General features: G+C 45.3%; 1 protein-coding gene across 1 annotated transcript in view; it reads left to right on the top strand.

Moving 5' to 3' along the window:
• The window catches only part of SPEF2 (sperm flagellar 2), a 138,931-nt gene that overhangs the window by 113,845 nt on the left and 9,081 nt on the right, over positions 1-16,005 (top strand). Inside the window, exons 30-33 of the mRNA XM_028524215.2 lie at positions 1,601-1,707; positions 2,388-2,570; positions 8,713-8,805; positions 13,660-13,839. Coding sequence (XP_028380016.1) covers positions 1,601-1,707; positions 2,388-2,570; positions 8,713-8,805; positions 13,660-13,839 — 563 coding nt within the window. The remainder of the gene's footprint in view (positions 1-1,600; positions 1,708-2,387; positions 2,571-8,712; positions 8,806-13,659; positions 13,840-16,005) is intronic.

Below are 16,005 nucleotides of genomic sequence, written 5' to 3'. Positions count from 1 at the left end.
AAAGTAAAACAGTCAACAGTCTTCGCATCAAATGCAAAAGGCATTTGGTATCTTCCAGGCATACAAAGCAAAAGTCCAAAAGTTGGTTTTCCAGTAACTTTCTAATTCTACTTCTATATTTTAATCTTCTTTCAAAGTCTTTGGGTGAGAGGTATATATTTCTAAGCAACGGTGTTATTTTGATGTCATCTTTCCGAGAGTTATATGTAAGAATCGTATCATTATATGTTTGTTTATTTAAGTAACAGGTCAAATATTAAAATAGTTTTTACATTTCACACTAATGTTCACAGGTAAACAACTCCTATGTAATTGAAAATATTGTCTTACAACACTTTGCTTGTACCATGGTTATTAGAGAAGGAAATATTTTATACATCTATCAAAATTTTTAAATACTTTCAGCCTCCTCATGGTTTCGAAAGGGCTTACTTATGTTTTCATATTGAGAAACATGAATGATTTATTTCTAACTTATCTCTGAAAATTATACTACCTCAGAAAATATTTCTATAAAATTGAATACTCAGGTTTGATCAAAAAGGGTAAAGAATTTATTTCTGAACAAACATCTGTGTGGCCATTCATATCAAAGAAACAAATATTCTGCTCTTGCTACCCAGAAAGTTACCTACCAAATCTCAAAATTGTATATTTGGTTTGGCTTAAACCACTGAAATTTTAAAAGGATTATTGCATGTTCCTAAAGGTTAGAGAAAATGATGATGTTTATTTTGGACTTTTATAAATGCTAAAGATTTAGATGTAAAAAGAAAATTTGAAATGCTATGTCTATGTTTTTCACTGTTTGTATTTCTAAACAAAGAAGAATAGCCATATACTCTGGACCTGAAAGATACTCGATATGTGTAGGAGTCTCTTCTGGCTCAAGGTATCTCTGCTACGGGAATTAGACATGTTTAAAGGAGATTCATTTATTTTGCTTTCCTATTTCTTTTTAAATGCATGTGCATGCAATTTGAAATGAGAAACAGGCTAAGCAGATAGCTCTGTTGGACAAGGTAAAATAGGTTAGTATATAAGAGCAAAACATTTAAAAGGTTAGTGATCTTTTATATAATATTTTGGAATAGTGAGCCAATTGTATGATTAAATTAACTCTTCCAATCCAATAATTAAACAGTTCAAATCTCCCTACACTTATAAAAACCAATATATTCTGATCTAAAGAGTAAAATGAGGATAAAGGTGTTACCCTGATCACTCTAGTGCTGTGCATGCTCCTGAAATACCTTTATCCTATATTTACCAAAATGCTTTGGTCTTGTGTCCTACTGCATAATAGGAGAGCTTAGAATATTTTTTAAAGTTCAACTGATTCTGAGTAAAAGGTCAAAAAATACTCTAAACTAAAATATGAAGTCTCAGTAATTTGCCCAATCTGTAATAACATATTACTCAGCCAAAAAAGACATTTTTGACTTAGCTAAGAAAAAATAATGAGACAGCATCAGGAAATTGATTTTTGTTTTCATATTTTCAGAATGTCTTCTGCTTCGCTAAGGATTACTGCTTTAAATAATGTTAATAACATGATTCTCTGTCATGTAATTAAAAAATAGTTTTCATTGGATTATAGGCATAATAGGAAATAAAGTGTTCACTGACATTCTTCTTGACTTGGTGACCCTGAACCTCGGAACAAACCATCTTCCTAGTAGTTGGATGCACCTCACTCGACCTGAAGTAGGTATCAATTTTGTTTGGGATTTAAAGCTTTGAGAAGTTTTATTTGATCAAGTCAATAGTTTTAAAATAAACGGTACTTGCACAGTAGCCGACATTTAGTGGTCAACCAGTAAAAACTGAATGATTGAATGAATGAACTTGCACTTAAGACGCATGCTCAGGATTGGAAGGATGAGGGAAGATGCCATCAGTCAATGACCAGGAAGCTCAGCCCATGAGTTTGCATCTATTGCTGCCTGATGGAATGATCCTCAGTAGTAAACGTAGATGATTCTGGCAGTTCTTGCTTTTCACCATATTCTGTTTCTTTAGACTCTATCAGAAAACAAAGTGGTTAAAGAGTATTTCCCTGCCAGCAGGGCGGTGGGGCCCTTCCATGACCACCACTGTCACTTTTATCCTTCCCCTGTTGACAATGTGCAAAGTCAACTGGAGACACCGGTGTAAATTCCCTGAGTAACAGTGAGCAGAAACACAAATGTCAAAGAGGTGGAGGGTGAAACACATCCCAGGGACTGCCTGGTGTAGACTGGTTGGAACGTAAGTCACAACCAGCTCTAATCACCAGTCTGAGATCCTGCTTTCTTCGTGTGAATCTCTTCCTGAGAAACCTGAGCAACAGAGCTTCCCGATAGAGTCATACAATCATTCCAATGGCATTTCCTGTTTTCTCCCAGTTGCAGGAGCTAACGTCTTTACTGACAGTAAACTCAGATTTCGTGGACTGGCGGAAGTTCTTGTTAGTGGCTTCGCTGCCTTGGCCCATCGCCCTGGAGGAGGAGCTGCTGGAGACCCTGCAGAGGTTCAAGGATGTGGACGAGGAGCAGTCGGGCACCATCACCTTCCAGCAGTACATGCAGGTGGCTATCAACACCTAGTGGCGCAAAGACCAGACTACTTTTGGCCTAAGAAGTAAATAGAATCTAACTGGTGACCTTTACCAGAGCAATCCTGGTAGAGAACAGAATCTAGACCACAGAGGACTGGGGAAATGATGAGGCCTCTAGGAAATGAAGATAAGAAAAAACAACTCATTTTTGAGAAATTTGAGTAAGGAAGGAACGAGCATGAAATCTCCTAACTAGGAAGGGCTTGTATTGCTTATTTTGTGTCCATGAATTGAATTCATCCTCTTGCTCACCGTTTCACAGTGCTGGTAGACACAAAAGACAGACACAGGTATGGGGTGCCCATTCTGAAATAGGGTGTTACCCTCTAGGTGCCCGTATCTCAAATGTAGGCCAGCACTGAAAGCTCATGCCCCTCTGGCTTCTCTTTTTCCTTCCATAATTACTGGATGGAGTGCTCATCGCTGGGCCTGAGGTTCTCACGCTCACACAGCTGAGCCAGAGGAAATAGCACTTACATGTTGAGAAGGCTCCTTCACGGATGATCAAAAAAGTGTTCAGCTGACTAGGCTCTGATTTATCTCCCAAGAGGGGCAGTTTATGAATTCTATCACTGTCCTGGACTTACAACCTGTAAAGATGATTTTGTTTAAAAACAAAACAGCAAAGCAAAACTTACTCTGTTTTCATCATTGGCTTAAGACTTTAAACACTGGTCACTGGGCAGTTACCAGCCTTCACTATTTACAATATGTGCCAATTAACGCAGGATATTGATTTAAACATCCTTTTTCACAAACATGAACCAAACAAAGGGTGTTAGTGTTTTTCACCAAAGTGCTGCACAACACCAGAAAGTTCCCTTAGTAAAGGTGTGACTTTCTTAGAGAAAGCTGGGCTGCCGCATTTAATCGAAACTCAGAAATACTTCCTCGGGCACCGCCTATGTTTTGGGAGCAGTTGATTTCTGAGCTCTGCACTCTCCTCTCTCTCACAGCTCCCCGCACCCCCCACTCCTCGGGAGCCCCGAGACCAGCAGGCCATTTACAGAGGCACACTTGACCATCCCACGTCAGAACTTTTGCAGATTTCCAACACTCACCAGCTCACAAAAAAAAAAGACTATTTTCTGGAAAAAGTCCAAACAGCTTCTAGGGCAACATTTCGTAAGGTTTATTGAAAATGCCACATTAGAACAATAAAATAACTGCATTGCCGAGATGAAGTTTTGTGAGAGAAAAAGCCTCTCTACTCTGCTTTTTTATTTTGTCTGTTTTCTTTCTTTTCTTTTACTTTTTTTTTTTTTTACTAATTGCAAGTTCACCACAACAGCCACATAAGAGTGGGCTGATTTCCCCAGCTTCTAAAATGGAATGAGATACAAGGTTTGTGAAGTCAGCTGGGCTGCATGCCTCATCTAAGCCACGCGAGCATAAAAGCCCACATGCCCCGTGCTCCCATCCCTTCTGCAGCTGCTGTAGGCTGCCTCTGTGGTGCGTGCGTGTTTAGTCACACTCGGGCAGGATCCTTTGATGTTCGACTCTCAACTCATCTTCTGTCGGTGAGAATGCAGCTTATTGTAGGCTTACTGAGTCAGACGTTCTAGGATTCAAACAGTGCAGTACTCATTTTCTAAGGAAAGGAAAAAAATCTTTGGCCATATTTTAGCGAGAGAATGCTGATGACATTTCCATATTTTCGGGACAAACAGGCTAACTACCCAGTGAAGCAGGATGCGGTGGACTGAACCTTGCTTCATCAACTTAAACCCTGCTAACAGGTTCACGTTGACCATTTCATATCATAAACAATTTCATGGATGACTTTTCAAAAACCATAAGTTGGTTTCCAATCGAGTTATTTTTTTCTTTTTAATGTGTCCCTCTTATGTGTGGGACATTTTGAAACAGTTTTCTAGTTTATGAAATATTATGTTTAGGAAACTAATAAAAATGAGTCATTGGTTTTAAGAACCAGGGAAGATGTCTGTGCTTCGAAACCACTGGATGTGGAGTTGATAGTGGCTGAACTATGGAGGAGAAGGGAGGGATCCTATCTCTGCTCTTTGTTTCCTCTCTGGCTTCTCTTATCATTTCCTCTCTGTTACTGGTTTTCAGCAATTTGATTATTGTGTTCCTCAGTCTAGTTTTTTCTGCTTGGGGTTCACTGAGCTTGCAACTGTGGATTTTTAGTTTTTATTTAATTTGGAAAATTTTCAGGATATTTTTTGCCAAATACTTTTCCTGCACCTTCTGCCTCCTTAAAATCCAGTCACATGTTTATTGCCCTACAGGTCACTGATGCTTAGCTCATTTTTTCCAGGCTTTTCTCTGTTTATTTTGTATTCATTCCTATTTCTGTGTCTTCAGGTTCATAGATTATTTCCTCTGCAGAGTCAAATCTGCTATTAACACCATCCAGTGTATTTTTCACTTCAAATATGTATTTTTTATCCCTAGAACTTCAAGTTGGCCTTATTTAACGTCTTGAATTTCTTTTTTATTGTGTGTATATTTTCCCTCATGTCCTTGGACAAAGAAAATATATTCATAATAGCTAAGTGAACATTATCTTTATTCATTCTGTCATCTGTGTTCATTTCTATTGATTGATGTTTCTCTCTACTATAGGTCTTTTTTTTTACATTTTTTGCATGCCTAGTAACTTTATGTTACATGCCAGATACTATGAATTTTATATTATTGGGTGCCCAGTTTTGTATACTTTAAGTATTGTCAAACATGTAGTGATGTTACTTGGAATCAATTTTATTATTTCATGGTTACATTAAGAGTTATAAGGATGTGTCAAAAACCACTTGCCTATATGTGTGAAGGTTAATTTCTGGGCTCTCTGTTCTATTCCATTGATCTTCATGTCTATTTGTATGCCAGTACCACACTGTTTTAATAACAGTAGCTCTGTAGTAAGTTTTGAAATCAAAAAGTGTGAGTCCCTCAGCTTTGTTCATCTTTTTCAGTATTGTTTTGGCTATCTGGTGTCTCTTAAAATTCCATATAATTATTAGAATGGGTTTTTTTTAGCTCTGCAAAAAAATGTCTTTGAGATTTTGATAGGGATTTTATTGAATCTGTAGATCACTTTAGGTAGTATCTGCATCTTAACTATGCTGTTTTCCATTCCATAAGCACAGAATGGCTTTCCATTTATTTCAGTCTATTTCACTTTCTCTAAGCAATGTTTTCTAGCTTTCACTGTACAAGTCCTTCATGTCCTTGGTTAAGTTAATACCTAAGTATTTTATTCTTTTTGATGTTATTGCAAATGTAAATGTTTTCTTGATTTTCTTTTTATATTATTCATTGCTAGTCTACAGAAATGGAACTAATTTTTATGTGTTGATTTTGTTCCTTGCCACTTTGCTGAACTCATTTATAAGTTATAATAGTTCAAAAAAAGAAAAAATGATTTCTAAGAGTGGATCCAGAGCTGCCTTTAGTGTGGGCCAATCTGGCCCAACCACCACGACCACATCTACCCAGTGCCTTACATACATATCAGGAGGCCCTCTCACTCTGCCTGTGGGCAACATGAGCTCTTCCCAGCCCTGTGTGAGTCTCAGGACTTGTTCAGCCTACTCCCTTATTGTGCTTCTTTCCCCAGCTTCTGGTATTTTACACACACACACACACACACACACACAGATTGGCTCTTCATCGAGATGTGGGGAGATCCCTCTGCAGATCTCAAGGCCGCTCTCTCTCTTTCTCTCTCTGTCTCTGTCTGTCTCTCTCTTTCTCTCTCTCTCTCTCTCTCTCTCTCTCTCACACACACACACACACACACACATTATGCCCTGAAACTTCTAGCCATCTTGGCCTCCTTCAACTCCGGAATGTGTCTCATCAACTCAGCCAGACCTCCAGGCTCTGTCTGGACACCCTTCCCGGCACTGCAGCCCGGAAGCTCCCTCTAGGCTGGAAAAGTATTGGGTATTCTCTTCTGCTTTCCTTCTGTCAGCAACTACTGCACTGTGTTGTCTGTTGTCTAATGTATGAAAACACATGTTTCATATATGTTGTCCATTTTTCTTGTTTTTTTGAGGTAGGAAGTTAATTCTGAACTCTGTTACTCCATCACATTCTAAAGCAAGATCCTACCTGTGCTCCTCATCTCTCTCTTCTCCCAGAAAGTGGTACCTACCCTCCAGATTAGTCACTGGGCCAAGGTCGCCTCCTGGTCAGTGCAAAAGCACTTACATCTGAAGCCAGGCCCATGCTGGACCACAGCTGGTCCTGAATCTTCTTCCTCCTAGGCTTTCACATAGCCAGCATCTCCCAGCCCAGCATTCCTCTGTTCCAAGTGAAAATAAAAGTCAGTCCTCACCTCTGGGGACTACCCAATGTCACTGCAGCCTCCTTTCCTTTCAAAGCACAGGTGCTTCTTAGAAGGAAGGAAGGCACAGACCAGAGAGACCAGAGTCAGGCTCAGCAAGCCAGTGGCTCTTGGCAGTAGCAGTGCTGAGAGCAGGTTGTCACCCTGGGGGATGGCAAGGGAGTGAGAACTGGCAACAAACTCCTTAGGCAGATGAAGTGCTTACCATGTATAAAAATTAGGCTTAATAAGACACAGTCTTTAAGCCAAGGAATTTAATAACTGATCTTCAACAGCAGACATGAATTACAGCACCCAAAGGAATGAACTAAGAGTAAGATTTGAATAAGTCAAATTAGGTCCATAGCAGAGATCAAGGAGGGCCTCCTGGCAGAGGTGTGATCTGAGCCAGTGTAAACTGTGTAGTTTACATGGGTAGACAGGAGGTCACCTCACATAGGAGGGTGACATGAACGAAAGAGCGAGAGTAGGAACCAGTCTGAGCAGAGGCTGACACGACAAGATTAAGGTTTTGAGAAGATTGATATGGACGCATGGTACAAACTAACACAAATAAAAGGAAGACTAGAAACAAGAACAGCTCTGAGGTTACTGGTGTGGCCTGGATGGAGTAATGAGGCTCTGCACCAGCGTGGGAACAGATGGGAGGGAGAGAGGGTGAGGCACTGCCCAAGGGGAACCAAGGGGTTTCATAACTGGTGTTAGATACAGGCTGAGAAAAAGCGATGTCAGTAAAAGGTAGGCCTTTGAGCTCATGAGTCAGTCAGTCACTCAACAAAGATTTTCCAACACTAGCGATGTGTTCCAGCACCACCCTGGGCCCTGAGAAGAGACAACAACACAGGTGGGCGTGTGACTGGTGAGCTGCTGTCACAGGTGCAGGGCCTCCCCCCACAAAATACTGCTATGCGAGCAAAATCTAGGGCAGTGACCTACAAGCTTCATCCCATATTCCAAGTTCGAATACCACTAAAATCCCTAGTATGTGGGTTTTCCCTTATACATTTTACATGTGTACTATTGCATTGATATATTGGGTTGGCAAAAAAGTCCATTTAGTTTTTTTCATAAAAGAAAGACACATTTTTCATTTTCACCAGTAACTTTATTGAGTTGGATATGTTGAGTATGTTGGCTATCTCCCACTATTGGCTTCCAGTGGGCAGAAACCAGGGGTGCTGCTAAACATCTTCCAATGCACAATACAGCCCCACAGCAAAAACTCTTCAGCCAAAATGTCAGTAGTGCCAAGAAACTTCCCACACCACATTTGACATGTTTGATCAGTCACAGCACCTTCTCCATACACTGCACAAATCTTTTTGGCATTTTTACCTTCCTTGAAATAATAAAGCATAACAAGCTGAAAATGTTGCGTATTCTTCCCATCTCCAATATTAAATTCACCAAGTTACCAATTGCACAAAATTCACCAGTTTTGATAGGTTTTTTTTTAAATGCACACTGATATGACAGCTGTCACAATACAATCAAACAAAACTGTTTCAAATCAAGTCAAAGACAACTAAGCACTCCTGGAGTCATTGTATGGAAAAAACTAACAACTTTTTGGCCAACTCAACACATTAGCACATTTTTAAAAAGTAAAAATTACAAAAGACTCAGCTCAAAATACATGTGAATGTTAGTTCTAGAATTTTCTCCTCCATCCCATGGGTTCTCCAGCCCGCTGCAGACACCTCCCTGCACCAGACGGGTTCAGTCTCTGTGACTTCTAAAGGAACAATTACATCTCGGCGTAACACACGAATAATTTTCTTTCTTACTTTGTGTACAGGCCGGTCTCTGGTTCACGGGGGATGAAGATATAAAAATCCCGAAGGACCCTTTTGAACCCCTGCCGTTCAATAGGCAGGGGCATCTTATAGAGGTAACTACCGAGGTCACTGCGACACTGACCGATTTCTTTGTCGTTTCTTCCACGTGTGTGACTTGTTTTAGACACGCCGCCCCCCCCCCAGCTCCTCTGCTGTGTCCCCAGAGTACAGGCTCAAACGCTCCCTCAGCGGCAGCACAGAGGAGCCCTGGGGGAGGAGCAGGGCCGAACTTTCCAGATCCTCCCGTCCCCTCTCTGACTGATCTCGGTCAAGTTCCACCACCTCTCAGGCTTCTCTCTTCTCCTGTGTCCAATGAGCCAAGATGTTACCACATCTTCTCCAAGTGTCCTTCTAGTTCTGAAAGCCTGGGATAAAAAACTGTCGTTTCACCAATGTACATTTTGGTTCATTTCTTTTTGGCTTTGACTAACATGTACAACATACCAAGGCTTTGCCTACAGTATGGCCCATGGCCTATCAGATTTTGTTACTATCAAAAATGTTATTATCATCAATAGGAATTATTGATGATGATATTATAATGATAGTGGTAATATGTTGACAATAGTAATAATGTGAATATTATTACTACCTTTTATCCCTGAAGCCACAATAGAAAGCAATACCTTAAAATCTAAACATTACTCTGACTTGAGTGTAAATGTTTAAAATATAAAAATATGCATAACACAGCCAAACTCAGTAAGATATGAGCAGAGCTGAATGGTGGATGAGGATATCACAGCAAACTATGCATATCGATTATTCCATTTCCAGCCAACCATTAGTCCAAAATTGCAGTACAAAATTGAGCACGACTCCAGTTATAACCTCAAAGTGAGCAATTTCCTTCAATGGGATGCACATTCTTTTAGCACCTCTGCTACATGCTAGCAGAGAGCAGGTAGGAGAAAGGGTCAAAGAATGACCCTGAGGGTCCAAGACATGAGGCTACAGGGGCAGCTTTTTGTTTGGGCTGTCGCTGACTTTTGACGATGTGAACCCGGGGGACTGAGACCCATTCTCCTGTAAAGCTTTGGGAGGCTGGCCAACTCTAAATGGTTTTGTGAACAAGTCTGCAACAACATAAATGGGTTCTTTGTTCCTTGGGAAGAAGCCAGCAGACTGAGTAGCACCTTCCTTTCCAGACAGAAGTTTTTAGAATGCCAATCGAGGGCAGAGCCTTTAGCTGCTTTCCCAGCTGCTAAAGCCAGAAGGCAGCCGGTGCGAGTCAGCCTCAGGGATGCAAGGCAGCAAAGCAGGGAAGGACCTTTGGGTTCCAAGGAAGGCGGGGGCCCCCACCTGTTGCTGTCCAAACTGCTGAGAAGTGACAGGGAGGAAAGGGACAAAGCTAGGAGCAGAGAGGTAGGACTGTGAAGCCTGAGAAGGAAGCGCTCTTACAGGTCGAAGGATGGCTGATGTGTGCATGTGTGTGTGCGTGGTGTGTGTGCATACGTATGGTGTCCAGAGGACCTAACACGAGGGAGGAATGGTGTTTCCCGTCCCTCCCTGCCTCGGGCTCTGGGTGCACAGCCTTTTGTAAATCTCGGTGCTCTTAAACCAGGGCTAAAAGCACAGGCTCCACTGCCGACAGCTTCTGGGGTCTTGATGGAGTCACCTAAGCTTCTCTGCGCCATTTCGCCCCCTCTCTGAGGGGCTGTTACGGAGAGTGTGTGATTGGCCCTGTAAGCTGAACAGACACTAACCACGCTACCTACACGCGGTGGAAGAGCGGTTAATGGTTAACACACCGAAGGAAGAGGTGCAAGGAGAAACCATGCGGCAAGTTTACTCCATTGGCTGCAACTCCAACAGAAAAGCCAAATCAGGAAGAAACAAAGCCCGTGAGGAGGGAATTCTGAGGGCAGGGACCCTTGGGGTCTGTTCTCGGCTCTGTCACAACGCACTGCAGGGCCTCAAGCAGGTCCGTCCGCCCCCCAGGGCCCCTGCATCCTCTCAGAGAGAAGGGCCGGGCTTCCGTCTAAGGTTCCTCCAGCTCCCCTGCCTCGTCATCTGCGCTCTACACGACCCAGGGCCTGTCTCAGGCCACACGCAGCAGGGGCCCCTGGGGACAGGCCACGGCCACTGTCCAGGGGCTTGGGTGACTCAGAGTGCAGACCCTGGATGGAAGGCCCAGCAACACCTAAAACAGGAGCCCCGAGGCACATCTATGCTGCAGTCACACCATTGTCCCCCAACAGTGACAATGCGCAGCGACTGACGAAGGTCAGCAGCTCTGTGCTGGCTCCCCAGCTCCCCACGCACTTGACACCCAGAGCAACAACGACTCCTCTGAATAAACTGTCCCAGTGTTCTAAAGATCCTTAGGGATTTCCTGAGAGAAGTCCATTGACTTTTGCTATATTCAAACTCACAGCTGTTGTCTTTATCTGTCCTCTACCACTCTGTCCCTGTGAAATTCTCCCATTGCTCTGTGTATATTCGTTGAAGCCGAGCCCATGGTGTGAAGCACTGGCCATTCGCTGGCAAATCCCAAATGTCTGTTTCCACCCAAAACTCTTATAAATGTTAGTCTCCTAGGTGACATTCGGCACCCCCACTTGAGTGTCCTAGCAGACGCCTCCCACTCATGTCCCCAACCAAGCACCCGATCTCCCATCCCCGCTGCCCCACCTTTCCCATCTCCACCTAAAGCTCTGTCCCTACAGCCAGTGGCAGCTCCGCCCTTCCAGTCGCTGAGGCCAAATCTCCAGGAGTCATATTCAGTCCCTCAGGAAATCCTGGTGGACAGAATACAGGGTCCGGCACAAACAGCGCCCCTTTTTTATTACAAAATCATAAGCATTTAATTCCGCAGCATAGCAATATCCCACTCAAGCACACCATATGACATTTTAGGTGAAATTTCCAAATTAAAACTACAAATTATTACTATTACCCTACCAACCACATTCAAACAGGTATTACTCCTGCTGAACCCCGCATATCCAGGATCAGACCACCCTCCCAAGCCCCATTGCCGTCACTGGAACAAGCCACAGTCAACTTCAGCTGGGTGGCTGCAAGAGCTTCATGACGTCTCCCTGTCTCTCCCTCTCCTGGACTCGGATCACAGGCAGACACGCAGCCTCTTCACACCACCCCGCAGCTCTGCCTGTTGCTCCGAGGAAAAGCTGAGGTCCTTAGGAGGCCAGCCTGGCTTTGCGTCTTCTGGCTCTTTGTCCCCCCCTCACCCCGTCTCCTGATGTCCTGTCCCTGCCTACTCTGTCTCAGCTGCGTGGGCCCGCTCTTTGCTGAGCAATGGGCAAGCATGCACCCACCTAAGGACGTCGGCCTCAGCAGTGCCCTCTGCCTGGCACGCTCCTGCGTGGGCTGTCCTAAATCCCTGCCCCTTCCAAATCTTTGTCCAAATTTCAGCTTCTTTCAATAGACCATATTCTGCTTCTTTGTTGACAGACATAATGATGTGTTAAACCTGCATAGAATTTATCAGACCAATCCAGTAGAAATACAACTAAAGTTCAGTGATTCGTGTAAAAGAAATGGGAGATAAACACCCAAGGACAATGTCATCTCCCTGTTAGTGTTAGTCCCCCTCGGCTCCTAGTCCTGCTGGAAATCCCTGCAGTAGCTCAGAGGCGGTGAGAAGACGAAGGAACTCACGGTCCTGGGTGAACCCAGCCTTCGTGTCGGAAGGAGCATGGAGCGTCTCAGCCAGGCCCTATGCCCGACTGACAGCAGACACTCAGCAACCGTGTGATGATAGGGCGGCTGAAGGAATGAACTTATGGGTCCCATCCACCCCGATTCTTTTTTGCTTTGTTAGCAAGACAGCTTTTGTGCGTTTCATTTTTTCTGTGAAAGTTATTTGTATTTGAATTTTTATCAGATCTGTCAAATATCAGAAATTTCTTCTTCCGGCTTCACCTGTGTCTAATTAAATTTGCTCTCGTCATCGTCATCAGGATCGCCGGCGGCAGAGCACAGCATGGTAGCTCTGGATCAGGGCACACGCTCCTCACAGTGCAGGCCAGGACCAGGCGCCGTGGCATCACCTAGGCGCTTGCTAAACACACAGAACCCTAGGCTGCCCCAGAACCACTGCTTGATTGGAGTCCGCATTTTTAGAGGGTTCTCCAGGTGACTGTATGCACGGGTTTGAGAAGAGCCAGTCACCTCCCCAGATGGCACCTTCTCGGCTTTTGGTGTGGCCTGTGCGCCCCGGGCTTCGGCCTCGGCTTTGCGGGGCCCCTGGGGATGTTAAGTTCCCAAGTCCCAGCTCCCCATGCTGACAAGCGCACAGGACACTGTTCACAGAGCTGGCCGTCCCTTCTGTCCCTAGAATGAGGGAGAGACTCGCCAAACAAAGTGGTGCTCAGTGGCCAGCATGCTCTCTCCCTGGAGGTGAGCCCACACGTTACTGTCCGGAGTTGACGTACGAAGTTCAGAGCAAGGTAGGCCAGTTCAGAGACGTTTATGGCGGGAGTCCTGATGTGGCAATGTCCTCCCAAAGAGGGCATCGGTCTCTTCCTGTCTCCCCACCCCCACAGAGAGGGACGTACCAGAAAGTTCATGTTCCGGAGTCAGGGCCCAGTTTGTCAAGACAGCACTGAGGACAGATAGAGGGGTCATTGCTCTTGGGGCCCCCTTTCCCTGCTTTACAGGGAGCCCCACCCTCTTCGGTGACACAGTCACTCCTAAGTACGTTAATACCATTGATGCGCACATGGTTTTCTTTACCATCAGAATTCCACGACCTAGTTTCTATGGTTTTTTACTTAGCATAGTCTTCATTCAGTGCCATTTGTTATGTTGGTTTCATTGATTCAGTCCTCAGAAAGTGACCTTATTCTAAAGCTTCTGAAGGAAGGTCTTCATTGCCTGTCTGTCTTTTGACTACTGTGGGCATGCATTACACGCTTGCTGAAACTGCTTTTATGTGACAGTTTTTCTTTAGGCTGTTTGCTGACTTTGAGACGGATCCACCCCTGCTCGACTACACGTGGATGCTGCTTTATTTTGCTTGCCACCCGGATCCCGTGGAAGGGGTCTACAGGGCCCTCAGCGTGGCCACTGGGACTCACATCTTCCAGCCAATCGAAACTGCGACTGTCATTGCAGAAGAGGTAACTGAGTTCCCGAAAGGGACTCTCACTGGGTTCCAGAGGGGGTGGCCAGAGACCCTAAACTTCCAACAACAAAGACTGTGTTCTTTGCATTTTCCTGTTTTCTTGGGTACCTAGCACAATGCTGTATATATATATACCAGGTCTCCAAGAAAGCCTTATCCAATTGGACTAAGAACTGGTGCCCACTGTCCAAAAAAAATGCTTCTATAGTAAAGTCGAAGTTTGCTCGAAGCTCCTTGCTGGCATCAAAGTGTCCCTGTAAAGGACAGCCTTCGCTGGCAGGCAGTGCTCATCCTGATCAATGAGGAAGAACTGGATAGTGATGCAATCGGTTTGTCACACTTTAGGGGAATTCTGTGTCAAACGAATTCAGGCCCTAGACGCACCCCACATGTCTGTCCCACGGATCGCGTCTCAGGCCAAAGCCCAGCCACCTGCAATCCGCAGGCACTTGGTGTCACCTGTATCCAAGGACAAAGAAGCTTGATATCCAATAAAATCTCCGTTCCCCTTAGACTTCTAAGGGGTTGGCATTTCCTGGCCTTTTCAGGTGGGGACGCCCCAGAATAGGGTAATTAATGTACTTATGAGGTGCCCGCTGGCGTGAGTTTTTACTCTTTAGTCTTCCCAGGCCTGATCTTTTGGGGATAGAGCTGTGACCCTCAGGGTGAAATGCTTTGTCCTGTTCTTCCTTGGTAGACTCAGAGGGGCGGGGTGACCCCCCAGTCAAAATCTCTTGGACACCCTAGCTACACTTCTCTTCCTTTCATGTGTGTTGTCGGAGCAGGGTTCATGCGTGTTGTCGGAGTAGGGTATGCTGGGTCCCTCAAGGGGCAGGGGGTGGAATGGGACATCCCTGTGACAGCTTTCACATGTGGGAAGAAATACACTGTCTTGGACACAACCCTAAATTGTGTTGTCCCTGAGCAGATGGACAGGCTGCCCTTTCCCTCCCATCAGGGCCAGCGTGAGGCCAGAGAGACGCCAAGTGTGGTGACAACTCAGGTGTCTCTGTGGAGAGCCACATAAACAGAGGCCTGGATAAGGGGAAAGAATCTTGTAGGTCTCTGGAGGAAGAACACTTCAAGTGAAGACAGCCATTAATGCAGAAGCCCTAAAGTGGCGTCATGCCTGGTGTATTCTGAGAAACAGAGAGTCAGCCGCTGTGGCTGGACAGGAGTGAGTTGGAGGAGTGGCTGGAAGGGAGGAGGGATAGGGAGAGAGCTCAGAGGCCTGGACTCTGCCAAGAGTCAGGAGAGAAGTCACTGAGGCCTGGCCGTCTCACAGACAACGTGTGAGTTCTCTCTGGCTGCTGTTTGGAGACCAGACTGCAAGGGGGCAAAAGAGACAAGAAGGAGAGCTAGCTATTCAGGAAGGAGTTTGCTTATCTATCAAATTCTTCTGCTAAGTTATTTCTACCTTGAGTTGGGGGCACCACGTTCCCCCAAAGTAGCTGCCATGTAACAACTGATGTTTGTAAACATGGCGGGAATGAAGGGAGGACGAGAGAGGAAAGGGAGCAGACTCCCATCTCGAAGGGAACGCGGAGGAGAGCAGACATTCCAGGCAGAGGCTAACACAGGATCCAGGAGTCTGCAAGGAGCCAGACAGAGCAGGAGAAAGAAAGCCTGTCCTAGAACTGTTGCCACAGCAACAGACAGCTGCCGTGGTGGGCAACAGCTAGTATGGAGCCCTGAACCCCTCCTATCCCTGAATCGCTCATCCAGAGCCAGCCCCTGCCCCCACCCAGGAAGCAGCTCCCCGGGTGGGGGCGTGCTTCTCTCAGAGCTCTTTGAGAGCCCAAGGACACTGCCACACCAGAACCGGCCCACGGCCACTGAACAACGGTGAACCCGTGAGAGGTAGGGGATGGAGTGCGCGTGTCCTGCACCACACGGACAAGCCTGCTCATGGCTTGGAGTGAATCTTAGGAGCTTCTGACGTACAGGATCTACCATCTCCCTCACCCTTGCTCCCGCCCCGTCCTGCCATCCTGTCTCCAATTACAGTAGCTCTGTTTCTGTGCCCTCTCCAAGCGTGTTCTAGTTTCCCGGGCAACCTCGTCCCAGGAAGCCACAGTGAGCCTGCTCAGAAATAACGCCTCCAGCACATCCGCATTCATTCCCAAGGCCCGGACCCAGGTCTCTGCTTTCGCTTTCCACA

The sequence above is a fragment of the Phyllostomus discolor genome, chromosome 3, assembly GCF_004126475.2.
Source record: "Phyllostomus discolor isolate MPI-MPIP mPhyDis1 chromosome 3, mPhyDis1.pri.v3, whole genome shotgun sequence".
NCBI classification, from domain to species: domain Eukaryota; kingdom Metazoa; phylum Chordata; class Mammalia; order Chiroptera; family Phyllostomidae; genus Phyllostomus; species Phyllostomus discolor.
This window is presented reverse-complemented; position numbering and strand designations above follow the sequence as displayed.